This window comes from Cynocephalus volans, chromosome 10 (genome assembly GCF_027409185.1).
Source record: "Cynocephalus volans isolate mCynVol1 chromosome 10, mCynVol1.pri, whole genome shotgun sequence".
In the NCBI taxonomy this organism is placed as follows: domain Eukaryota; kingdom Metazoa; phylum Chordata; class Mammalia; order Dermoptera; family Cynocephalidae; genus Cynocephalus; species Cynocephalus volans.
The window spans coordinates 107,899,991-107,925,892 of record NC_084469.1 but is presented as its reverse complement, the minus strand read 5'-3'; the positions used below and the strand labels follow the sequence as shown (position 1 = coordinate 107,925,892).

Sequence of the window (25,902 nt, the reverse complement as noted above, 5' to 3'; positions counted from 1 at the left end):
GGGAGGCCAATGGCAGAATGATGCAGTTTGGGTATATTGTCCTCCCAGAACTCATGGAAATCTGATCTCCAACGTGGCAGTTTGGGTCATCGGGGTGGATCCCTCATGAATGGATTAAGGCTCTCCCTGGGGGAGGGAGACCTGAGTGAGATCTCACTCTATTAGTTCTCATGAGAACTGGTTTTTTAAAAGAGTCTGGCACCTCCTCTCTCTGTCTCTTGCTTCCTCTCGCCATGTGATCTGATTGTACCCACCGGCTGCCTGCCGCTTTCTGGCATGAGTAGAAGCAGCCTGAGGCCCACACCAGATTCAGCTGTCCCAGAATCATAAGCCAAATAACCCTCTGTTCCTTATAAATTACGCTGTCTCAGGTATTTCTCTTATAGCAACGCAAAACGTACTAATACAGTCATCTATTAATTTCCTGATGTGTATCATATTTCACCTTCCTCTTCTTTCCATGAGATGACTTTAAGCTTGCAACTTCTGCAAGACTGTATTTAGAATCATAGCCCCTAATTCTGTACCAAGCCTCCTCTCAGATCTTCATTCAAATCTCAGCTCCCCTTATGGGCTAGGAGACTTTGGTATTGATTTCTATATCATTATACGGCTGGTGTATAGTACACACTAAGTAATAGTCCGTACTTGGGCCATTTTCTGAACACTTGGCCACATTAGAATTTCGAATGCTCTGAGAAGTCCTGCTGGAAATAGATCTACATACCCATGCTCACCTCAAGATTCCAAAATTTTAGTAACTGTGGCTTCACATTTATTTTTTCCAGAAGAGCTTTTAATGTGTTTGTAACACTGCATGACACAATCTACCCTGGAGACTTGTGGAATTTCTGTCTTGCACTAAAGCTTTTCATTGAGGTCAAAAGGATCTCTGGGAACTTTACCAGTTCTATGCTTTGGGCCAGATTAGCACCAGATATCCTTGAAGTTTCTCATAAATATCACTATGGATATTTTAAGAGTCAGTATTTCAAAGGATCAGCACATAAGCAAAAATATTTCAGATGGTGGTAAGACCTACAGAAAAATAAATGCAGTAATAAGGTAGAAATCAACCAGGATGGGTGGTACTTTGATAGTAAAGGAAAAAGCTCTCTGAGGTGACGTTGCAGCCAAGTTCTGAATGATAAGAAGCAGTCATGAAAGAACTGGAGAAGAGCATTGCAAACTCAGGGAACAGCAGGTACAAAGGCCCTGAGACACTCAGTCTATCAGGAGATCAGAATCTAGGCACAGTGAGCAAGGTAGGTCAGCTGGAGAAGAGATTGGAGGGGTCAGCCAGGGGATCAGCAGTGCAGTCCCTTAGGCTATGAAAAGAGATCAGTGTTCCTAGCAGGATATAAATTGAGACATTAACTGAGGATTCTCCCATCTCCTTGCACTTCCACGTGCCCCTCTCCCCAACACATTCTGAAACAATTGCCTCCTATATGCACAGCCCAAGTGGGGAAAATCTCACTCAATGAGCACAAATACTAGAATTCTTGCCTTTGACTTCCAAGACACACTCTCAGCAGTCACAGCTGAAATAACTATTGAAGGACAATGTGCTTGAATAGTCAGACTTTCTGAGAGAAGTAATAATGGCCACATTGAGTAAGCATTTATATGCACCAGGCATAGCTCTAAGTCTGTTAGGATTGAGCTCTCAGGACAACCCTGCGCTTGGCAGTGTTGTTATCCCCACTGCAGTTAAGGAAACTCAACCACAGAGGCACAGAGAGGGGAATTAACACACCAGAGCAGAGATTAAGCCCAAGTAATCTGGTTCCAGATGCAATGCTCTTGGGGGTGATTTTTGTCTCCAGGGGTCTGGATTTGAATCTCGAGAGTCAAACAGGATGTCCCTGCACCACCCCCCACCTCACCCCAAGATGGGCCAGGGTGGATTGGAGTGAGGTAGGAACCTGGAGATGAAAAGAGTGGAAGATGAGCCCTCCCCCAACACTACTGCGAGACACCTGGCACACAGTGAGAGCTCAGCCAGTATCTGCTGGCCAGGCTGCAGAAGCGGAAAGGGAGGGAGCTCCCTAAAGGCAGAGAAAGAGTGTCTAAAGGGTGGGAGTGGGGGACACAGGGGTAAGACACTAGCAAGGGCAGAAAGGGAACTAAGAATCCCAGAGGGGTACCAGAGTTGGAGCTACAGACAGTCCTTCTCAATGTTCTGAGCTGGCCAAGGACATCCATCTTGGTGGGGGGGAGCTCTCACAGCCGAGTAGAAGGGATCTCCCTCTGTCAGGTTCTCCTCTCTGACTCAGAGCCTCAATCTTGCCCCTTAAATCTGTCCTTAACCCTGGTCCCTCTCCTGCTCAAACACCTACCATGGCTCCCTATCCCTCACAGGATAAAGTCCATACTTGGCCTCTGGGAGTACCCACAATTAGTGTGGGGGCTTTGCAGTCAGGCAGAGAGGAAATTAGGTTCTTGTGCTGAGACACCAGCCCCACCTCCACCAACCCATGCCCACTCAGTGGATCCCTGAAGTCCCCAGGCACCCCCTGTGGTTCTTGATGAGGCTCAGGCAGAGGGGGCACTACACTTTTATTACTGGGAATATGGGTGGCGTCGTAGTGGGTCCAAGGCCAAGTGAAGAAGGGTCACTTCAGGCTCACACTCAGCGGCTCGACCCTCAGCCAGAGTCCGCCCTCCGCACGCAGGATCAGCTGCGGTTTCCTGTGAGGCTCTGTGTCATCTGGCAGGATGCGGAAGTGCAGCAGCGTGAGTGCCAGGGCCACCTTCATCTCGTTCATGGCGAACATCTGTCCAATGCAGTTTCTGCAGGGCGGGTGAGGACTCTGACTGTGCCCAGGACCCACATCCGGGCCCCATCCTACTCGGAACCAGGCTCAGGGCCCCCACCCCCACCCTGATCAGCAGAGAGGGGGACTAACCATGCTGGGGACCCCCATATGGTCTTGCATAGCCCCCAAGCTTCGCCCAGACTCCAGCCTCCAACTCAGACCAGCAGGGTGAGTGAGGGGGCTCTGAGCACACCGTGGACTCCTGTTGGACCTACCCAATCTGCATTTCCCAGACTTTTGTCCATAACCTCCAGAGGAGGGGAAGGAAGGAGAGCTGGAACTATGACCACCTGCAACTTCCCCCATTACCCTCCTGTGATGCCCAGACCCCAACACCCATCACCCATCTCCACCCAAAACGCCTGCCACCCTTACCTGTGCCCTGCTGAGAAGGGAATAAAAGCCAGAGGTGACCTCCCCTTGATGTTTTCAGGGTCGAAGCGGAAGGGGTCATAAACCTGGAGGGGAGACGGAGACAGGGTTTCTGGGTGCGGTCTCCCAGGACAGCCAGCCTTGAACAGACAGACATGTGTGGCGGGGAAAGGTGGTCTGATTTCCCAGGTCAAAATCCTGCTCCCTCCTCTAGGACCCCTGGAATGAACAAGGATGGGGAGGGAGAGGCAGCACCTCAGGGTCTGGCCACACAGCTGGGTTGTGATGGGTCCCGAAAACACTGATGGTGCAGGAAACACCTATGGGACAGGAGGGGACAGTCAGGACAAGGCCCCTCTACCAGCCCAGGAGGGTCTTCCCCCTGACATTGTGGGCACCTTTGGGGATGATGTGGGCACCTTTGGGGATGATCCGGCCATCTGGAAGCACAACGTCTCGGGTACAGCACCGGGAGAAGCCTGGAACAGGGGGATGCAGGCGCAGACTCTCCTTGATGCACATGGTCAGGAAGGGCAGCTGGGCCAGGTCATCCCTATGAAACCATCCCCCCCAACAATTATCCATGGAACAATAACAGGGTCCTCCAGCCCCTCTGTTGCCCCATGAGACCTTTTCTCCCTATAACAAAATGAACTCCAGACGGATCATATACTTGAGCATTAAAAAAGCAAAAAAAAATTAGAAAAGCAGAGAACTAGAAAAGTAGCAGAGAAATCTAGCCAGGTATTTTTAGAAGCTTTTTTCTGAGCAAAACACAATACCCAAAAGCCAACATAAAAAGGTTAACAAATTTGCATTAAAATAAATATTCCTTATGACAAGAACCAAAATCAAAGTGTAAATGAGTAAGAAGCAAAATAAACAGATCTAATGTTTTGCTCTCATTTATCATTGTACTAGAGATACTAGCAAATGTAATTAGACAAGAAAAAAAGGAGAATAAAGTATTTTGAAATGCAGAAGTAAATGTCTCATTTGGGCAGCTTAGAAAACATGAGAGCATCCTCCAGAAAACTTTTATAAACACTGAAGATCCAGTAAGTGGGATAAATTCTTTTCTTTAATCTTTCTCTGTATGGGTGGCTGTTTAAAATTTTAATACCTGTTCACTTGTCTTAACATGTTCAAGAAATAGTTGTGATTGTGAACAGGTATGATGTTATGTGGTGGGAGGGAGAGGAACTGGCAAAGGGACACAAAAATCAACTACATTGTATATTGATAAATTAAAATAAAAAATAATAAAAATAAATTTAAAAATAAAAAAATTAAAAAACAATTTTAATTCCTATAATCCATGAAAAAATAAAATAAAATTTTAATACCTGGCACAGTTACCTGGTTCAAAATTTGAAAACTATAAAACATTCGCACCCCTATGGCCCACACTACCAACTTCTTCCACCATCACATTGCTTAGCTTATTACTTTTTATGTATTCTTCTAGAGCTACTTTTTATGATCTTAAAAAATTATATAGTAGCCTGCTATATCTGATACACACTGCACTGTATATTTTTATGCTTAACAGTATATCAATCTTTTCCTATATATCTCTTGGGACTTCTGTGAAAATAGGGTTTTCCCTACTCCGAAGCTATAAAATAATTTTCCCATGGTTTCTTTTACAGCTTTTAAGACTCCTTTTTGAAATTTTAAATATTTGATTCATCTAGACATTATCTTCTTGTAAGAGATCAGAAGAAGGTTGAGTTGACTTTTTTTCCCAGGCAGCTCTCCAGATATCCCAAGAGCTTTTATTAAATGATCTATGTTTTTCCTATTGATAGGAGACATCATCTTTAGCATGTACTATGTTCGTTGGGCACAAAATTTATATAGATAAATCACTAGTTTTGTTTGTAGAAATAACAATTAGTTGGAACAGATAATAAAAGAAAATATGCTAATAACAATAATAATGAAATACCTGCATTAAACTTAACAAAAAATGTTAAATTTCTGGGCTGGCCTGTGGCTCACTTGGAAGACTATGATGCTGATAACACCAAGGCCATGGGTTTGGATCCCTATAGAGGGATGGCCGGTTAGCTCACTTGGGAGAGCCTGGTGCCGACAACACCAAGTCAAGGGTTAAGAACCCCTTACTGGTCATCTTTTTTCAAGAAAAAAATGTAAAATTTCTGTATTCCAAATGAACTAATAAAATCCCCTACATCTAAACAAAAGACACAATTCACCATAGCAACAAACATATTTAAAGGTTGATTTAACAAAACATGCATAAAATCCCTAAGCAAATATTTTAAACTTAACAGGCTAAAGATTTCTTTCAATTGATATGTAATAATTGTACATATATTTATGGACTAGAGAATGATGTCTGGAAACATGTATACAGTGTGGAATGATCATAGCAGGGTAATTAGCATACCCATTACCTCAAACATTTATCTCTTTTTTTATTTAAATGGATAGATATTCCTTCCACATTCTAGGACAGTATGAGTCAATATTATAAGGTAATCCATTTTCCACAAATCAACCATATTGTCAAGTCAACCAAAAGAATATATTCAATTCAAATAAAAACCTACCTGACTTTTTAAGGAACTTATAGACTTACTCTAAAAGTTTTCTGGAAGAGATCACAAAGAGCGAGGTCAATTGGAAAATAAAAGGTTGAAGAGAGTAAATTCACTCTACTAGATATTAAGACCTATTACAAAGGCACCATGATAAAATTGTGGGGCACTCCTGCTAGAACACGAAAATAGACACATGGTACAGAAGAGACAGTTCAGAGACAGACATGTGAATAAGTGAAAGCTTCACATGTGATAAAGGAAGCCCCACAAAAATCCTCGGAAATGGATAGATGGTATATGGCTGTAAAAGAAAATTTGGACAAATTTGACTTCATAAAAATTAACCACCTGGTGCATGGTCCCCTGTCCTGTGAATCTCTCAGGGGACACCATGGGCCGGCCTCACAGCCCCTTTCCCCACCCCACATTAGTACCAACCTCCAAATCTCCAGACCAGGCTCAGTCCTGGGCTCTCATGGTCGGGTTTTGCTAGGACCTGCTCCACAAATGGGCATCTTCTGCTGTGAGCCACTGTGTCTGGGCTGGAAGATGCTTGAGCCCAGGAAAGGGCCACTGGAGGGACCCCTTGCTGGTCAGCCCCACCAAGAAGGCCCGGGCTGGGCAGGATGAGCCTGGCATGCCGCTCTCCTTGCCGCTGAGCCCTGAGCAGCTGGTCCGCACCCAGAGGAACAAGGCTGCAGCCCTGCTCAGACTCGTGGCTGGTGATGTGCCCATGGGCTATGGTGAAAGTTGGATGAAGCCCTCAGTGGAAAGTTCGGGAAGCCGTATTTTATAAAGCCAATGGGATTTGTTGCAGAAGAAAGGAAACATTACACGGTTGATCCACCCCCACACCAAGTCTTCACACGGACCCAAATGTGTGACATGTGAAGCTTGTCTTCCTTGGACAGAATCCATATCATGGACTCAATCAAGTTCACAAGTTCTGCTTTATTGTTCAAAGACCTGTTCCACCTCTGCCCAGTTTGGAAAGTATTTATAAAGAACTCTCTACCGACATCGATGGTTTTGTTCATCCCAGCCATGGAGATTCATCTGGGTGGGCTAAACAAGGTGTTCTCCTATTCAACACTGTCCTCGCTGTTTGGGCCCATGAAGCCAATTGTCATAAGGGGAGAGGTTGGGAGCAGTCTACTGATGCGGTTGTGTCCCGGCTAAATCAGAACTCGAATGGCCTTGTCCTCTGGCTCTGGGGCTCTTATGCTCAGGAAAAGGGCAGTGCCATTGATAGGAAGAGCATCATGTAGTGCAAACTGCTCAACAGTATATAGAGGGTTCTTTGGGTGTAGACATTTTTCTAAAACCAACGAACTGCTGCAGGAGTCTGGCAAGAAGCCCATCAACTGCAAGGAGCTGTGATCCTGAACTGAGGGGTGGTTTGGAGAAGCTGCTATTGAAATATTTGTCAGTCCTGAAGTAGAGTGGAAACGTTACATATTAATTCTTAAGTACTCTGCATAAAGGAAAAAAGTTTCCAGAAAGCAGCTGTGAACCTGGCTGCCCACAAATGGCAGAAACAGCAAAGACCAAATGTCTTTCTCTGCAACATTGTTTTGGTCTAAAATGCAGGTGAGATCAAATTCTCTCTTGGCTCTCTTCGGCTCCCTTACCTTTATGAGTAAAGGGGGGAGGTGTATACTTTTTGGTACAGCCAATTGTTTGGTGCCTGCCGCTACTTGTTTCTACCTGGTAGGGTAGACTTCAGCTTATAAGGTGGTGGATGTTTATGTGACAAAGGCCCCCAAGTGCGTGGTTCACAGGCATTCCAGGTTCACTGCCTTCCTGAACTTTCAAGAAGCCCTTAGGCTCCTCCTCCTGGAAGGAAGCTTAGAGATGCTTTGCAAGTTTCTAGAAATCTGGCCCAGAAATTTGGGATCAATTTCCTGATTGCAGTAGAGGAGAAGATTCCTAAGGAATAGTCCTTGGAGTGAGCCTTAACAGGTAGAGGCTGAGAGCAGTGAGCTGGGTCTTGATTTATCCTGTTATTTTGGGGGCGATTCTTGGAATAAGTAGTGGAAGTTGAACAAGGAAGAGGAGAAAAGGGGATTTTTTTAATGGGGAGGGGATGATTTTCTCCTGGGGTTATCCTGATTTGGGGGTTTTAAGGCAACACAGACTGCCAAATGCTGTTTTTAATGGGCTGAAATCACTTTGGGACGTTTTTTCTGCAGCACTGGGGAATTTTACTTTTTTAAAAAATACAGATACCTATTTTTTTCCAATCCTTTTTTTAAAGAGACAATCTTTATTGGGTCTGCACCCCATCTTTGACCATATTAGAGATATGGTTTTTGCTGTTAGCCACATTAAAGAGTTAACCATGCATGAGTGTGATAATAAAGATTGTTGAAGTTTAAAAAAAAATTAACCAAACGTACCCCCCGCAAAAAAGTCAAAAAGCAATCTTTTGAAACACAAGACAGAAAATAGATTATTTTTAGTACAAATTTTTACAAGTAAATATGAAAAAGAGGACACAAAGAAAATAAGAAAAAAATGTAAGATGACCACTCACATAAAAGAATGAATTATCAACATATGCAAAAGATGCTTAATGGAAAAAAAAGAAGAAAGATACAACAATCACAATAATGTGTTTAACTTTCAAAAGGAGAGAACAGAACTGAGATTACCAAAGGTGGGAAGGAGTGGGTAAGGGAGGAATTGGTAAAGGGACATGAGAAACTGGGGAACAATTATTGCGTGATGTTGAATACATTAATTATCTTGATTTGAGCATCACATATTGCACACAGGTACTGATATTCAACTCTGTACCCCGCAGATATGTACAATCAACTACATTACAATAAAAAAGATGCTCATCCTCACTCTTATTTAAATAAATGTTCATTAAAAGAAGAAATATGAAAATTAGCAGTGATTTAAAATTCAATAATAATACAGTAATACTCCTGGGAAAGTTATGGGAAAGGTACAGCAGTCAAACTTAGCTAATAGAAATGGACTTGCAATCATTATTAAAGTCAGACAGTGCAAAAGGTCTTGGATTCAGCAGCTACACTTCTGGGAATCTGTCTCACAGAGATGCTCACACATGTAAGCAACGGTCACTATACACGCATGCTAACTAAGCCATGCTTAATTTAGCCAAAGACTGCAAAATAATCCAAATATGCATCAATGGCAGATGTTTAGATAAATTATGGTACATCCACACCATAGAATACTTTATAGCTACCAAAAGGAGAAAATAGGGATTACTTGTCGTATCACACAACTGCAGACTGGGAAGTAAATCAGTACAGAGACCCTGGGAGGCATATTGGCAAAATCTATCACAATTTGAAAGGTTCTCATAAGTGCTTTCAGTGTAGTGTAACCTGAATAAAATATGGAATCCATGCAGTATGCAGAAAAAAAGAGCTGGAAGACATAGCACTGAGTGAAAAGGACAAGTTATACAATGTACATATGTAAATGTAGGAGGGTAAAAAGTACATGGATATATATATGGAGACAGATAGATAGACAAACAGACAGGTAGATAACAAACCAATGGCACTAAAGACCCCTCAGGAGAAAAGGAAGAGATTAGGTTGCGTGGGAGAAGTGAAGGATAACCCTAGTCTTCTCTGTAGTGTCTCACGTAGTGCAAGAAGAGCCTGTTCTCATCACTGTTTTTATAGTTCAAAACTCATTTTCCGTGTGGTATGGTAGATATACACAGTGAAATACTATTCAGCCTTTACAAAGAAGGCAATTCTGTCATTTGCAACAACATGGATTAATCTGTACGATATTATGCTAAGTGAAATAAGCCAGGCACGGAAAAACAAATACCACGGAATCTTACTTACCTACGTGATCTAAAATAGTCAAACTCATAGAAGTACAGAGAGAATGGTGATTACCAGAGGTGAGGGTGGTGGGGAGGGAGTGGGAAGATATTTTTCAAAGGATAGAAGATTCAGTTAGACAGGAGGAAGAGGTTCTTGAGATCTATTGCACAGCACAGTGACAATAGTTACTAATGAATTATTGCATTTTTCAAAATTGCTAAGAGACTAAATTTCAAATGTTCTCACCAAAAAACTGATAAGTATATCAGGTAATAGATATATACACTAGTTTGATTTAATCATGCCACACTGTGTGTGTTTCTCTCTCTCTCTCTCTCTCTCTCTCTCTCGCTCTCTCTCTCTCTCTCTCCCCCCCCCCCCCTTCGCCCAGACTGTCTTTGTGACCTAGAGCACCGCTGCCCAAATGCGCCCAAATTTCTACAGATCATCATTCAGGACCTCAGCTGAGACACTTTCTTTACCCCTAGGCTTGCTTCTCTTACTCTCAACTCCATCCACGCCCATGTGGACTGGGAGTGTCTTGACCTGGGACTGTTCTCCCGCCAGGCTGGGAGCCCCTGGAAGGTATATGCCTGGGCTGGATCCATGCTAGATTTCCAGATCACAGAAAAGGGCTGGACACAAAACTGGACATGGAAAGGCAGTGTGGAAGTGTTTGCTGGATGAAGACTGGATGGATGAATGATGCAGGTTTTCTGGACAAGAGACCAATGACTTCTACCCCCAGTTGTCCCCTGTGAATCCCTTCATGAGACAGTATGGTATGAATTAGGATACAAGAGAGTAGTAAATATTCATGGAGTAAAGATCTTCAAAAAACTGCTATCAGGGAGAAAAGGAAGGGACTGGAGGGGAAGTTTATTTACTAAACATGTGCTAAATGGCATCATCTACATTCACCCACTGACATTAACTCTCTCAGCAGTCTGTGTTTTTCTGTTCCATACCCACAACCTTTCCCCTGCTAACCAGCCTGGGTAAGAAGCCCTGCCTTCGGGTTTGACTCCTATTCCCACCAAGTCATAATGGCAGAATCAACAAGACCATCTTTTCCTTTCCCCACTTGGGAGCAGAGCCAATGAGAGGGGCAGGGGGAAAGGCCATGAGGACCTGACTCACCATTCAATCTCTTTAGGCTCACGGTCCCTCAGGAGCTCTCGCACCTCCTGCCGGCAGCGCTCCTGGTATTCTGGGTGCCTCGCGAGGTTGTACAGGATCCAGGAGATACCACTGGCCGTGGTGTCATGACCTGAGGGGTAGCCAGGCAGGCCCGGGTCTCTGTGTTGCTTCAAGACCAGAGCGGTGGACAGCGCCCTGACATTGAGACCCTCAGGGTGGATGGGGGAGGACAGGAAGGAAGGGCAGAGTGGAGTCATCCAGAGTCCACCCACCAAATCCCTGGAATGGAGAGACCCCTGTCCCCACTGTAGTCCCGCACTGGGACCCTCACCCTCAAACATGAAGGTGTCAGCCTCCGCTCTTATGTCCTCATCTGACAACTCCTTCCCATCTTCATCCTGCAGAGAAGACAATATCCCCCAAATGACACCAGCTCTGTGGGATTCGGAGTCTAACCGGGGACAATTTCTGAAGACCTAGCATCCTTCCAGAAACCCAAGTCTGCCCCGTACCCCTAGGTCTCTCTTGGTCACCATCACCAGAGCCCCCACCCACAGACTTCCTCCCTGGCTTCCTTGAGTATTGTTTTGTCCCTGGTGGCAGGAATCAATGATCCCTGAATATTTTCTTGCTTTTTCAGAGTTCAGGCTTTCTGAGAAAAAGCTACTAGCAACCAGGGTTAAAAGATAATTAAACACAATTTGCCTTAAAAGTTAGAGACTAAATATTGCTCCAAGAATATTTGCTCCCATTTTAGGGTGATAAATGGAATTTTTTCTTATCTCCCCCGGAGGCATTTGGGTTTTAAAGGTATAGACTCTACCATCTCATTGGAGAGCATTTGTTTATATTCCAGAACAAAGTGTGTTCTCTCTCTCTCCTCTCCTCTCCCTCCTCTCCCTCTCTCTCTCTCTGTCTGCTTAGAAGGAACAAGGAACAGATGAGGCCCAGGTTCACAATGTCAGGGCTATCTCTTACAGAGCAAACTCTGCTTCACATATAGGTAAAAACATCACACAGCCAGCCCTCAGAGGAATCTGGAAGTGAAGAGGTAGTGCCACAAGGCTACTCTGGCTGCTGCTATCGTTGTGAATTAATAAACAAGCTGCTCTGATGCAGGGGTGTGGTGTATCTGTCAGCATAAATATAGACAGAAACATAAACGTAGACAAAGAGCGACATAGTCATAGACAAAGACATAGACAAAGAAATAGACATGGACAAAGACATAAACATCATCATAGACAAAGAAATAGACATGGACATACACAAGACGTAGACATAGACAGACACAGGCAAATGACACAGACAAAGGCAGAGACAAACATGTACATAGACAAAAATAGAGATAAGACATAGACACAGACATATGCATAGACATAAACATAGATATAGACACAGTGGCAAGCTAATTCATTTACTTGTAAAGGGAGTAAAATCTCAGGCTCATCACAATTTCAAACTTGGAAGTTCCCTGCTGGCTACATTCTGCAGTGTTATCTCTAAAACCTTTCTTGACCTATCCCCTCCCATCCTCCAATAATTTTGATGACTCCCCAGTTCTCTCTGGATCAGGTTCAAGTTCTTTGATCTGACATTTGACATCAAGGTCCATTCTACCTCTTCAATTCAGATCCCAGAGCAGCCCACCTTGCTCAGCAGGAGCACATCAATGAAGTCCAGCGTCTTAGCCTTGGCCTTGCCTTTGGCCTCCAGGAAGTCATCCACACCCCGATCAGAGAGGGCACAGCGCCGCTCCCGGATGACAGTATCTGTGAAGTCATGCACCAGGCGGCAGGCCCTGAAGAAGCGCTGGGCATCGGAGGTGAGACAGTACAGGAGGTCCACGTGCAGGAGGGGCTGCTGGATCCTTTTTGAAACTAGGGCACTCAGCTCTAAGATGGCAGCAATATACTCGCTGGACTTCCTGTGGGATGAGGACATAAAGCAAGGCAACAACTTAACACAGCAGAAGCCCAAGGAGCACCTTTCACCAGCACCGAGGAACCACTTCACATCAGGAAACTGAGTATCGAGAAACACATGCCCCACAAATACATGGCAAGGATGGCCCATAAGATTTGACTCCCTAAACTCACTTCTCTACCCCCATCCCATCTCTGTGAGCTGCTGCTGTGACCCAGGCACCCAGAGTACAGCAAGAACATGATGCTCCTCTTCTCTCTCTCCTACCCAGATCCTATCCTGCACCTCTACTTCCTTCAACTGTCCTCACAGCTCACACCTCATCCTCTTCCAACTGGTCCATGGTCCATCCCCCTCCATAACCTCCTTGTGTCCAGTGCAGACCACATCTAGTGTCTACGTGACAGTCAGTCCTCCACACGGAGCAGCTCTGACCATGCCCATTATAAGCTCAAACACCTTCCATGGCTCACTGGGAGTATAAAGTTTATACCCTTTGCCTGGTTTTTCAATGTCCTTAAGGTCTAGATCAAGTCTACCTCTACACCTTATTTCTACTGTTTCTTGCACATGCTGTGTTCATCTTAGCTTCCTTGCCTTAACTCAAACATTTCTACCTACCAGGAAAGACCATGAGTTTTTCTTTCCTGTCCTACGAAGCCTAGCTATGACATATCTCCTCCAGGAAGGCTCTTCTGGTTGCCTTGGTCAGTTTCCCTCCCCCATCCACTCCCATAGGTCCATGGCCCATGTTCTCAGGCCCTGGGCAAGGACTCACTCTTGACAGTTGCTGTCAAAGCTGAAGACACATTTCTGCAGACTGTCCAAGGTCATGAGGCTGACGTGCTCAAACATGTCCAGACGGGTGATGCCCTCTGAGGTCAGGCGCTGCCACTTGGCCTGGACAGAGAAGGGAAGAGAGCTAGGGCTAGGTCCTGACTCTCTGATCCTCTCCCCAATCCCAGCTATCAGGATGGACTCTCCCGGAACCAGCCTCCAGGTCTTCTGCCTCAGGCATTCATGCCCAGGGAGGACCAGGTTGGTGGAAGTAGAAGCTATACTATTGGGAGATGAAGACCCAAGGCTGGAGCCAGGACACCTGAGTTCAAGTCCCAGCTCTGCCTCCTCTGCTCTGTGTGGTCAACTCATTGTCCTGCCTTAGATCCCACCTGTGAAATCTTCAATAACAGTTCAACTGAAACTACTCTGGTATAAGATAAACCAGGTTAGAATCCCTGCTCCACCACTGCTAGCTCACTCACTAGCTGTGTGAACTTGGGCAAGCTCCCTAATCTCTCTGGCCCTCTGCTTCATCATCTATAATGGGGCGATAATAACCTCTATCTCAAAGTGTTGCAAAAATTAAATTAGACAACATATATCATGGAATTGGCATATGGCGTTGTTTCTGGCATATAGTGAATGTTCATAAATGTTATCTTTACTTATTTTCATTGTTATAAATTGATTTCAAAAATATCCCTATGTTGGGAGATGTAGTCCTCCATGGGCTGTGAGCATCCTTGCTGGGAATGTCATGAAGGCAAGGCCCTGATGTTCTTGAAATGGGTCATTTCAATGCTTCTGCCCAATAGTGCAATATACTTACTATATGAGCAGACATCTACTGAAGCCCACCTGTGTCATTCCCACGGGATGTGGATGGCTTGGAGAAAGGATGCAAACAAACTAGAAGCACAGGATACTAACTTGTGCAAAGAGTGACAAATTGCACTTTGTCTCTGACCCTGGAGTCTTGCGTCTTCTGGCAGGATCCATGAAATACTAACAAGCTAATTTATCACCTTGCAAGTAAGAAAAAATCCTAGGCACCTAACAAAACCCTTGCCCACAATTTTTCACTTCTCTTTATATCCATACTCTTTGTAATATGATTTTTTTTTCAGCATCTTCTCTACAGTTTGGATATGCTGTCCCCCCAAAGCTCATGTGGAAATCTGATCCCCAATGTAGCAGTACAGGGAGTCGTCTGGGTAATGGGGAGCAAATCCCTCATAAACAACTTAAGCCCTGAGGTGGGGGGTAGTGAGTGAGTTCCCACTCTATTAGTTCCTGGGAGAGTTAGTTGTTTATAGGACCCTGGCACCTCCCCCCCTCCTCTCTTGCTGACTCTCACCACATGATCTCCTTGTACCCACTGTCTGCCTGCTGCTTTCCCTCATGAGTAGAAGCAGCCTGAGGCTAGTGCCAGATGCAGCTGTCCCAGAATCATGAGCCAAATAAACCTCTGTTCTTTACAAATTACCCAGTCTCAGGTGTTCTGTAGTAGCTCTTATGCAGCCTATCTTATCCCCTTTTAATTTGAATCTGGACTGTTGACTCTCTTTGGCCAATAGAATGTGGTGAGAATAACGAGGTAAAAACTCTAATAAACCTTATTCTCCCCACACTCCCTGGGACCCTGTCTCCGCCATGTGAACAAGCCCAGATGCCTCCTGGAAAAAGAGAATCACAGGGAGGAAAGTCCAGTGGTCCCAGCTGAGGCCATCCCAGATCAGCCTGAAGCTGGCCAAGCCCCAGACATGTGAGAGACCTGAGCCAGGATCAGCAAAGCTGATCATTTACCATAAGTGACCCCATCCACATCCAGAAGAACCAGCCACTGACCCCAGGGACATGTTAACAATCATAAACCCTTCTTGCTTTAAACCAGTGAGTTTTGAAGTGGTTGTTTACTTGCAATAGTTCCTATGCAATCTTCATCATTACTCTCTTGAGTTTACAGAGTCTGTGAGAGAAATAAAGAAATGACCACCTTCTGAGCACCTACTATGTGCCTGGGATGTGACTCCATTCCATTATCTTGACCACATTTAAGGAGGGGTTATCATCACCATTTTACAGTTGAGGAAACCAAGGCTTGGAGAGGAAGAGCAATGACCCCAAAGCCCTCCAGCAGAGCCAAATTCCAGACGGATCCCTCTGAGGCCCCTCCCCCTCCAGCTGGGACCCTGGGTTCATGTGACTCACGTGCATGACATTCACACTGTGGTTGAAAATCTTCACATAGGGCTTCAGGATGTCGAAGTGGAAGGCGGGTGTGAGCAGGCGGCGGTGGCGGCTCCACTTGTCACCTGCACTCAGCAGCAGCCCATCTCCTAGTGGGGCAGCCATGGGCAGTGGGAAAAGGCATCATCTTCCCCTGGTCCCCCAAGGTTGTCCCCAACGAACCCCTTCACCTGAAGTTACTCACCCAGCCAGGGTTTCAGGAAGCCGTAGACAGTCATATCCTTGGGTGCAACAGCAGCTGACAGGAACAAGGACCATCAGGGGCCATGGACAGCAGGAGAGGAGGGACTTTGGGTGTTGGGTGGAGGCTCCCAGCCAGGGGTCTGCACTTTCCCCTCCAAGCCCAGCATAGCAGGGAGCAGGCCAAGGACAGAACAAGCAGGGAGGGGGAAGATGAGAGGAGAGGCTGGACTAGGCTGTATCAGCAGAGCAGAGCACAGGAACATCCTAACAAGTCACGACACCCCCCAGCACAACTTGACATGGCTCCTACATTGTCAAATAAGTTCTCCAACACCCCATCGCTGCACACATTCCACAAAACATTTTTGTAGGAACCTAAGATAGCCTGTCTGTCCCAGAACTCTCTGACATCTCTTGACAAAGACCTAGTACATATGACATGGTCCTGACATGTGTTAACATGTTTTGTCATGGCCATGACATGCATGACAAGTCTTGACATGTCACAGCATGCTCTGACATGGACTGGAGATGGTATGACATGACCTCAGTGTGCCCCAGAGATGGGCCCCAGGCAGGATTTAAACATGATCTTATTAATGTCCCAGACATGGCAGAGGTGTGACCTGAAATACCTTACGTCCCGTCTCAGACAACACTCAAATAATGTCTTAGACAATTCACAAAGGGACCCTGGGTCCCAGACTTCAGACAAGACCCAATCATGGCCCACACAAGAGAAGCAGGAGAAAAAGACAATCTCAAACAGTGTCTAACAAAAGAGTCACAGAGACCCCTACGTGCCTCAGATGTCCTTGGCCACCACTGAGCCCAACATATGACCATCTCCACATGATCCCAGGTGTAAAACAGGTGCAACTAGATATAACATATATTAGGCATCACCAGGACCCAGGTATAAATACAAATGTAATAAGATGTAGCCATACAGCAGACTTGGCCACACAGCAGATGTCACAGAGACCCACTCAGACATTGACAAACATGAGCAGAGGTTAGACAGGTGGAAGACCAGGTAAGGCAGAGACAGTGGCATTGCACAGCCCCCTGTCTGCACTTGGGTCACCCAAACAGCTGGACCTCTGCAGTGGGCAAGCTGTTACCAGTGCAGTGTCTACCTGAAGCAAAGAGCATGGGCTTGATGTAGGTGGGGTGGAGGATATGGACGACCACGTGCCAGGGCCCCACCCACTAGCAGCACAGACCCCAACAGTGCCCACCATGCCCTGATGTGTACCATAGACCCTCCTCCAAGCTCCAGGTCTGAAGAAGAACAAAGAGGACCCAGTTCATGCTCTTCTAGGCTGCCACAGAGAAGGACCTGCAGGGCAGAGACCCAGACCCAGACCCTGGGAATTCCAGGCAGCTCTTCATCCTCTCTGTGCTGAGCCTGTGCCTGGACTCCCTCCCCATGTCCTTGATACACAACTATCCAGGTCCCTCAGTTACGGGGATAGAAACCGCCTTTCCCCATTTGGACTCCAAACACCACAGACACCTGGGTTCCCTTGCATCTCATTTTCTAGATAAAAGAGACTAAGCCTCTGAACAATAAAGTCACTTGTTCACAGTATCCCAGATATTAAGTGGCATGCTGGAGACCCAAGTCCAGGGATGTCTGACTCCAGGGCCTGAGTCCCTAACCATTGTCTTGTTTTGTGCCCCCAAAACAATAGCTCTGGGAGCCCCATGCCTGCCAAGACATGGCAATCAGAGTCACCATAATTAGATGTGAATCGGTCCTATGACCCAGGCCAAAACTATTAATATGAATCATATGCCATTTATGGTAACTCTGGGGAAAATCCTGGGACTTTTCGTTGAGACCATGAGGAAAGAGCTGCCTTGAAAGAAGAGATCACGCAGAAGAGATAAAACCAGAGGAAGGAGACAGATTCCTTGACATCGTTTGAGACCTGTATTCAGCTGTGCCTGAAGGTCACCCTCTCTGGACTTTACAGTCAATAGGTTCCCTTTCTTTGTTCAGATCACATGACAGTGAGTTTCTACCACTCACAACTGAAAGAGTCCTCAGCAGCTAGAGAGAGCCAGCAACCTGCACAGAGTCACCCAGTATTTTGGTGTCAGAACCGTAGTCTCTGTGCGATGCTACCAGTTTCCCTGCTCAGCATGGCCTGTTCAAACATGGGGAGAGGAGAGGACAAAAGAAGAGGACCAGGCCAGGATAAGAACTCCTCTTGGAGATTCCTAGGGTTTGGAGCAGGAGGGTAATGAACATACAACAGACAAGCCACAGGATGGAGTGAAGAAACCAGCCTCCAGAGGTCAGTATCACAGAAATCTCAGCCCAGATTCTCAAACCTCCTCAAGCCTTCCTCATTGCTCTGGGCCTGGGGACAGACGAGACTGAAACCAGGTCTGGCAGGGAGCCTTGGGTTCTACTGATGCCTGCTGCATCATCCTGCCACTGCTTTAAAGAGTCTCTGTTCATCATTCCAGACCCAGTTGCAGCAACTCCTCCTCTAGGAAGCCTTCCAGCCTGGCCCATCAGAGACCTTGTTTTTCCTCTGAGCTAAAGCAGCCCATCTCCCTCTGGCCCATTCCTGACCACGTGAAATCAGAGATTTCTCTGTTGGGGCTTCATCCAGGATGGAACCATGGATGAGGCCTCTTGGGACCCCATAGGTTCTCAGAATGCCAGGGGGGGCAGGTGGCAGTCGATGGAGGAGACACTGAGATGGGGGCTGGTAAATACATGAAAGAAAGAGGAAGACGGCTAAGAGAGGAGAGGGAAAGAGGGACCAGGGTTCTGCAGGGACTGCACAGAATCTCGGGGGTGGAAGCCCTTGGTTAAGCCATGGTGCCCACCACCATTAGCTCCACATGAGTACCTGAGGCATTCAGGACAGACCGGATGACGTTCGGGTGGTACAACGTGATGAAGGGCGAGATGGGGCTCAACCAGTGCACAAGTCCCTGGGGGTAGGTGGACACCAGCTGAGTCAGGTTCCTCAAGCCCTGCTCTGTGGGGGTGATCTACAAGCAAGACAGAGTGGTCACTTCCTGGGATGGTTCATTGTAGGTGTCAACTTGACTGGGCTAAGGGATGCCCAGATAGCTGGTAAAGCATTATTTCTGGGTGTGTCTGTGAGAGTGTTTCCAGCAGAGATTAGCATTTGAATCAGTAGACTGAGAAAGAAATGGAGGTGAGCATCACCCAATCTCTTGAGGGCCCAGATAGAATAAAAAGGCAGGGGAAGGGTGAATTCCTTCTGTCTTGTGGAGCTGGAACATCCTTCATCTCCTGCCCTCATGCATTAGATCTCCAGGTTCTCATGCCTTCAGACTCAAGAATATACACCAGGAACCCCCAGATTCTCAGGCTTTTGGACTTACAATGAGTTATACCACCAACTTCACTGGTTCTACAGCTTGTAGGCAACATATCATGGGACTTTTCAACCTTCATAATGACATGAGCGAATTCCCATACTACACACACACACACACACACACACACACACACACACACACCACAGGGAGTACCTCAAAAAGTTCATGGAAAAGGGCTGGCCCATGGCTCACTTGGGAGAGCGTGATGCTGACCACACCAAGTCAAGGGTTAAGATCCCCTTACCGGTTATCTTTAAACAAAAAAAACAAAGTTCATGGAAAAAACAGAATTGATAGGTAATACAAATCTTTCCATGAACTTTTCTTTTTTATTGATTATATTTATTTGTTGGGTACAGAATCGAATATCATTACATGTATACAATATGGATGAACTTAGAGAAAATCATGTTAAGTGAAATAAGCCAGGCATAGAAAGAGAAATACCCCATGCCCTCACTCGTAAGTGGGGGCTTTCCACAAACATTTTGAAGTACCCCCTTGTGTGTGTGGATATGTGCACATATGTGTATATATAGATACAAACACACACATATATATACATACTGCCTTGGGTTAAATGTCCCCCCAAAACTTAATCCCCACTGTAACTATTGAGGGTGGGAAATCCTATTATGGCAATTGAAAGGTGGGGCCTAGAAGAAGTGATTAAGTTGATGGTTTAATGGTGGTCGTGGGTGTGGTTCTGAGGGCTTTAAGAGGAAAGCACATGAGGAGCTCTCTCTCTCTGCTCCACCATTTTCTGCCATGTGAGACCCCTGGGTCACTGTTGCCACCACCGAGACCCTCACCAGATGTGTTCCCTACACAGTGGACTTCCCAGACTCTGGAACTGTAAGCAATAGATTTTGTTTTCTTTATAAATTATCCAGTTCCAGGTATTTTGTTATAAACAACAGAAACGGACTAATACGGAAAATTGGTACCAGAGAAGCGAGGTGTTTCTTAGAACAAATACTTGAAAATGTGGAAGCAGCTTTGGAACTGGGTGTTCAGGAGTGGCTGGAGGAATTTGGAGGTACAGGCTAGGAAAAGCCTAGCTGCTAGTGGGAGTTTATAAGACAAGAAAACCAGGGAAAGTTTGGAATGTTTTAGAGACTGGTTAAATGGTGGTGACCAGAATGCTTATGGAAATGTGGGCAGTAAAGATTAAGGAGGTCTCAGGTAGAAATAAGAAAGGACTTATTGCAAACGAGGGCAAAGATTACCCTTCGTATGAACTGGCAAGGAACTTGGCTGCATTCTGTTCATGCCCAAAAGTTTCACGGAATGTGAAAATTAAAGGTGCTGACCGAGGGTATTTGGTGGAAGAAATTTCTAAGCAGCAAAGCATTCATAGGCTACTTGCAACAGCCTATGCTGAGTCATGGCAGAAAAGACATGATGTAAAGTCCAAATGTATAATTAAAAGGGAAGCAGAGCATAAAGATTTGGAAAATTTGCAGCCTGGCCATGTGGTAGAGAAGCAGAGAGCATTTTCAGGAGAAAAATGCAATGGTGCTAAGAAGATTAGTACAAAAGAAAGGGATTATCAAGAGAAGGGGAAATAGGCCCTGAAGGCATTGCAGAAGCCTCTGGGGCCAGCCCTTCCAGTACAGGCCCAGAGGCCTAGGGAGACAGAATGGTCTTGGGGAACAGGCCCGAGGAACCCTCCACAGCCTCACTGCTCAGGGCCACCTTGGGAAACTGCTTCTAGCACCAGCACCCCAGCTGCTTTGGCTGCTCCAGCTGTGCCTAAATTGGCCTCAAATGTGGCTGGACATGCAGCTTTGGAAAATACAAGCCGGAAGCCTTAGCGGCATCCAAGGGGTGTTAGGTCTACAGGCTCACGGAATACCAGAGCTGTGAAGGCTTGGGAACCTCCACTCGTACTTCAAAGGATGTATGGAAAAGCCTGGGGGTTCAGGAACAGATCTGTTGCAAGGACAGAGTCACCACATAGAGCCTTTGTGAGAGCAATGCCAAGTGGGAACACGTCAGAGTTGCAGCAGAGAAACCCCATCAGCGCCATGCCTAGTGGAGCCGTGAAAGTGGGACCACTGTGGAGATCCCAGAATTGTGGAGCTACCAGCGGGCATCCCCAGCCTGGGAGAACTAAGTTATCATCTGAAACCAGAAAAACCACAGAAGCGGAGCTGCCTGAAGACTTAGAGGTCCAACCCCTGCACCAGCGTGCCAAGAATGTTGAGCACAGAGTCAAGGTACATGATTCGCCAGCTTTAAGATTTGATGCCTGCCCTGCTGGGTTTCCAACTTGCTTAGGACCAGTTACCCTATTCTTTTGGCCTATTCTCCCTTTTGGAATGGGAATATGTACCCTATGCTTGTCCCACCATTGTACCTTTGAAGTACACAACTTGTTTTTATTTCACAGATGGGACTTTGAACTTTAGACTTTTGAGTTGAAATAAGTTAAGACTTTGGGGTGGAAATGAACACATTTGTATGTAAAAGGAACATGAGTTTTGGGGGGCCAGGGGTGAAATGCCTTGGATTGAATGTCCCCCAAAGCTTAATCCCCACTGTAACTGTTAAGAGGGTGGGAAATCCTATTATGGTAATTGAAAAGTGGAGCCTTGAAGAGGTGATTAAGTTGATGGTTTAATGTGGGTGGGTGGGTGTGGTTCTGAGGGCTTTGAAAGGAGAGCACATGAGGGGCTTTCTCTCTCTCTCTGCTCTGCCATTCTCTACTGTGTGAGACGCCTGGGTCACTGTTGCCACCCCCAAGACCCTCACCAGATATGTTCCCTGCACTGTGGACTTCCCAGCCTCTGAAACTGCAAGGAATAAATTTTGTTTTCTTTATAAATCACCCAGTTTCAGGTATTTTGTTATAAGCATCACAAACGGACTAATACAATACACACACATATATACATGTATATATGCACACATACACACATATATACACTTAAATGTATATATTTCCAATTGATTCTGTTTCTCTGGAGAACCCTAACACACTTCCCTAGAAAAAGCCATAGCAGGTTCCCCCTGCAGCCTTCAGAATAGTCATAGCGCCTGCAGCAAACGTGTATGGAATCTGCAGAGAAGGAGGGAATCTCTGCTTTTTCCTGCTGCTTCTCTCTTGAGGCCATTTCCAAGTGCCAAAGATATCCCAAGACAGAAGGAGAAGACACACTGCTCACAGAGAGGCCCACCTCGGCTGGAGAGGATGGATTTTCTCATCCTGGAAGTGGTTTGAGCTCAGGGGAAGCTACAAGGCCGGGGCGGTGGGGGGAGGTCATGGGCAGCAGTGTGGCATGAGGACTCGTCTCCTGTGTACAAGAAAGCTGCTGCCCCAACATGGGTGGACACAAGGAGATGGGCCAGGCAGGGGGTGTACCCTGGACACTGCCCCTCAGAAGGCCTCAAGTCCAGCAGTGAAGAATGTGGGAACACCAGGGGGTCCCCACTCTGTGCAGCCCACCCTGTGAGCCCTCAGAGGTGCACTAATGTGGGGAAGACAGGCAGGAAATGGATCCAGAGCAGGCCGGGGTGCGGGGACCAGGCGGTTAGAAAGACTTGGGATAGCACCGCAGAGGATGGAGTGAGCCACCTCCCTCCCTTCTCTGCTGCCGGGACCCCAGCCCACCCCCTGATTCCCAGACTCCTGAGCCCCATTCCTGGTCCCTTGGGAAGCCCATGCCCCCTGACACTCAGTCCTGCTGCCCCACTCACCAGGCCTGGATGACCCCAAAACCAGTCCTGTTTTGGGGGCTGTGGGAAACATCGGAGGTGGTGACAGTTGTCATAGAAGGTGTAGGTCCAGGACAGGACACGAGCCAGGAGCCAGGAGGCTCCAACCAGCAGCAGGAGCAGCCACGGGGAGGCTGCCACCGGCCCCAGGCCCAGCCAGGACAGGCTCAGCTGCAGCATCCTGCAGGCAGATGGGACCGAGGTGAGGACCTGAGGTCAAGGCAGGGCCACGGGAGCTCCAGGGACAGTGGAGAGGGGCAGGGAAGGTGGGTGCTGGGAGGACTCAGGGATGGGAAAACACGGACTGAGAGCAGGGAGGGACACCCAGGGTGATCCAGGGTAGGAGGCAGAGTGAGCGGGGAGAGGAAGAGGAAGAAGAGGGGAGAGAGAGAGAGGGAGAATAAGAGTTCAGAGAGGCCCAGACTGAGTCATTGGAAGGTGGCCAAAGGCTCAGTTACCCATAAACCACAAATCTCCAGGGCCAGCTTTGTCACTGAAACCTCCTCAGGTTTTAGGCAGTGCCCCGCCTTATACCAGGCCAGGACCCTCCAGCCCCAGAATCCCTAGCCTGGTACCTTCTGAGGAGAAACTTGTCTCACAAAACCTTTTCTCCCTCAATCCTGAATGTTCTTTGCCCTGGCCAACCAATCCCTGGAGACCTGACTACCTCCTCCCAGCCTGGGCAGTTGGCCAAAATATGGGGGCAAGGTCAGCTGGATGCAGAGGATGACACAGCATAGGTCCTGGAGGCTCTGGATTCAGCACCTGTCACATGGGGTAGGATAAGCTGTAAGGCGGCCAAATGTGTCTCTAAGCCTCAACGTTTACAGCAACCTCTAGTCTTCCAAGGCCAGGGTGCAGCAGGTAAAAGCATAAACCTGAGAATTCAGGCACCAGGTGAGCAGGGCCAGGCAAAGCCTTGTCTCAGAACATCTCCCGAGCTCCTCTCCAGGCATGAGCTGGGAGGCTGCTGTGCCACTGATGTAGCAACTGAGTGAGAGAATTGGGACAGACGCTCCTTCTGCAACTGACAGAATGTTGGGAGGTGCACAAACTTTTCTTATCCCCACCCACATGCCTTCTAGCCCTACCTGATCCAGCTTCAGGTCCTGGAGAGTATGGGAGGGTCCCGGAGCCTCCAGCAAGTTGAGGTGAACAGATTCTCCTCCTTCTCTGCTGGCATGGATCCACCTGCCGACAGGCCCATCCAAAGAAGAGCCAGGGGTGGAGTTAGGGTTCCTTAAGCCACAGTAGGAGGTGAGAAGCAGCAGGCTGCCCACATTAGTCTGGGGAGAAGCAGGAGGAAAGAAGAGGAAACAGTAGTGCAGTAACTTGCTGCAGCCACACAGCGAAGTAATTACACCTAACAGCACAGGTGAGGGTGAATCCCAGCACATAATAAATGCTCATTAAATAGTTAGAAAAGAAAGGGACTTTTGTAGCCATGAGCTCTAAGAACTGACTACTCAAAATGTGGTCTTCAGACCAGCAGTGTCGTCATTTCCAGCAGCATTCTAAAAATGCAGACTCGGCCTCTAACCCAGACCCTCAAAGGTAATGGCTGCAAATTCTGCATCCCCAACAAGGGGAAGAATTTTCCTTCCCTTAGAGCCTAGACTGGCCTGGCACTGTTTAACCAATAGTGCATGGTAGAGATGATGATATTATGGGAAATTAACAGACTGAGACGTGCTAGAAAGTGACTGGGGGGGGCTGTTCTGGACTCTGTGATCAAGGAAGGTCTCCCCAAGAAGTGACTTTTAAGCAAAAACCTGAATGACATGGAGGAGTGAGCCATGTGGAAGGACCACCTTCGAAGCCTTGCCAGAAGTGTACAGACCCAGCATGGAAAGGAATGGAGGTGACAGGTTAATGCTCTTTCTATCCTCAAATGCATGGAGATCATAAAGGCTAGAGGGTCACTTACAATCAAGGGATGTGAGGAGAGCAGGAACCCGCTGCACTGGAAAACCACAGTGGCTGATGAAATCCCAACCGACGCCAACACGAGAAGCAGATGTTGAGGTCTCACGCAACATGATCAAGAACTCGAAACCCAACAGTCCCTTTAGGCCATATTGAGGGCAGAACCACATGATATGCAGCTGCCAAATTCTCGGCCTGGGAAGAAGAAGATCAGATGAACTTGTCTGGGAGGCAGATGGCCTAGAGGAAAACTTCGTGAAACTTCAGAGGACACACGACAGCTTAGGAACACCCACGAGGGCATGTTATTCAGTGTCTCTCATTGATTTTCTTTCTTCTTTTTTTACCTTTTTCTCCTCCTTTTCTTTACTTTTTTTTTTTTTTTTTTTTTTGTCTTCACCTCCTCCTTATCCCCAGCTCCTCCTGCTGCTCTGTCTCTGTCTCTATCTCTCTTTACTTATTGGGTGATGATTCTTTAGAAAACTAGCCTGACCACCATCAACCACCCCAAGCCACAGAAAAGGGATTCTGACAGGAGACTCTTGGGAAGTGTAGTGTCATAAAAAGAGGCCACTTATCCCCCTCACCTCCCCATGTGGTAGATTAAAGATGGTGGCTCAGCCAGTGTCTTTTGTCCAGGCTGCCTGAGCAGTACCAGGGGACCAAGAGGAGAAAGGGAGGGGACTCTGTGAATGCAGGGGAAGAGGGACACAAATGGGACCAGCTTGAAAAAGCAGACACAGGGGTCGGGCTTTGGCAAGAGCAGGAAGGAAACTAGAAATCACAGAGAGGCCACCAGGGTGGAAGCTGATAGCCTCCTCCCCTATATACTGGGCCGGCCAGGGACATCTGTCTTGAGGGCACCCAGAGCCACAGACAGAGGCATCTGCCTCTACAGGTTCTCTTCCTTGAGTCAGAGTCTCAATCTTGCCTCTTAAATCCATCCTAAACTCTGGTCCCTCTCTTGCTCAGACACTTCCCATGGCTCCCTATTCCCCACAGGATAAAGTCCAT

General features: G+C 46.9%; 1 protein-coding gene and 1 pseudogene across 1 annotated transcript; one reads left to right on the top strand and one right to left on the bottom strand.

Annotated features, from left to right (window-relative positions):
• Nucleotides 1-2,618: 2,618 nt before the first annotated feature.
• LOC134389446 (cytochrome P450 4F2-like) lies at nucleotides 2,619-23,142 on the bottom strand. The gene is made up of 12 exons (XM_063113013.1): nucleotides 22,945-23,142; nucleotides 18,741-18,885; nucleotides 15,869-15,922; nucleotides 15,646-15,773; nucleotides 13,433-13,554; nucleotides 12,379-12,655; nucleotides 11,060-11,126; nucleotides 10,729-10,858; nucleotides 3,614-3,747; nucleotides 3,450-3,514; nucleotides 3,198-3,280; nucleotides 2,619-2,796 (listed from the first exon to the last, which is right to left on the bottom strand). Exons 1-12 carry the CDS (start codon nucleotides 23,140-23,142, stop codon nucleotides 2,619-2,621), a joined length of 1,581 nt encoding a protein of 526 aa, XP_062969083.1.
• On the top strand, nucleotides 6,272-7,144 carry LOC134389447 (uracil-DNA glycosylase-like; annotated as a pseudogene).
• Nucleotides 23,143-25,902: the final 2,760 nt, after the last annotated feature.

Bases quoted from the DNA above. Each gene is read 5' to 3' on its own strand.
- LOC134389446 (XM_063113013.1), bottom strand. From the start codon at position 23,142: ATGCTGCAGCTGAGCCTGTCCTGGCTGGGCCTGGGGCCGGTGGCAGCC. The intron at 18,886-22,944 runs GTGAGTGGGGCA...TCTTGCTTGTAG, and splicing joins TTTGGGGTCATCCAGGCCTG to ATCACCCCCACAGAGCAGGG. The intron at 13,555-15,645 runs GTGAGTCACATG...TTCTCTGTCCAG, and splicing joins ACAGTGTGAATGTCATGCAC to GCCAAGTGGCAGCGCCTGAC.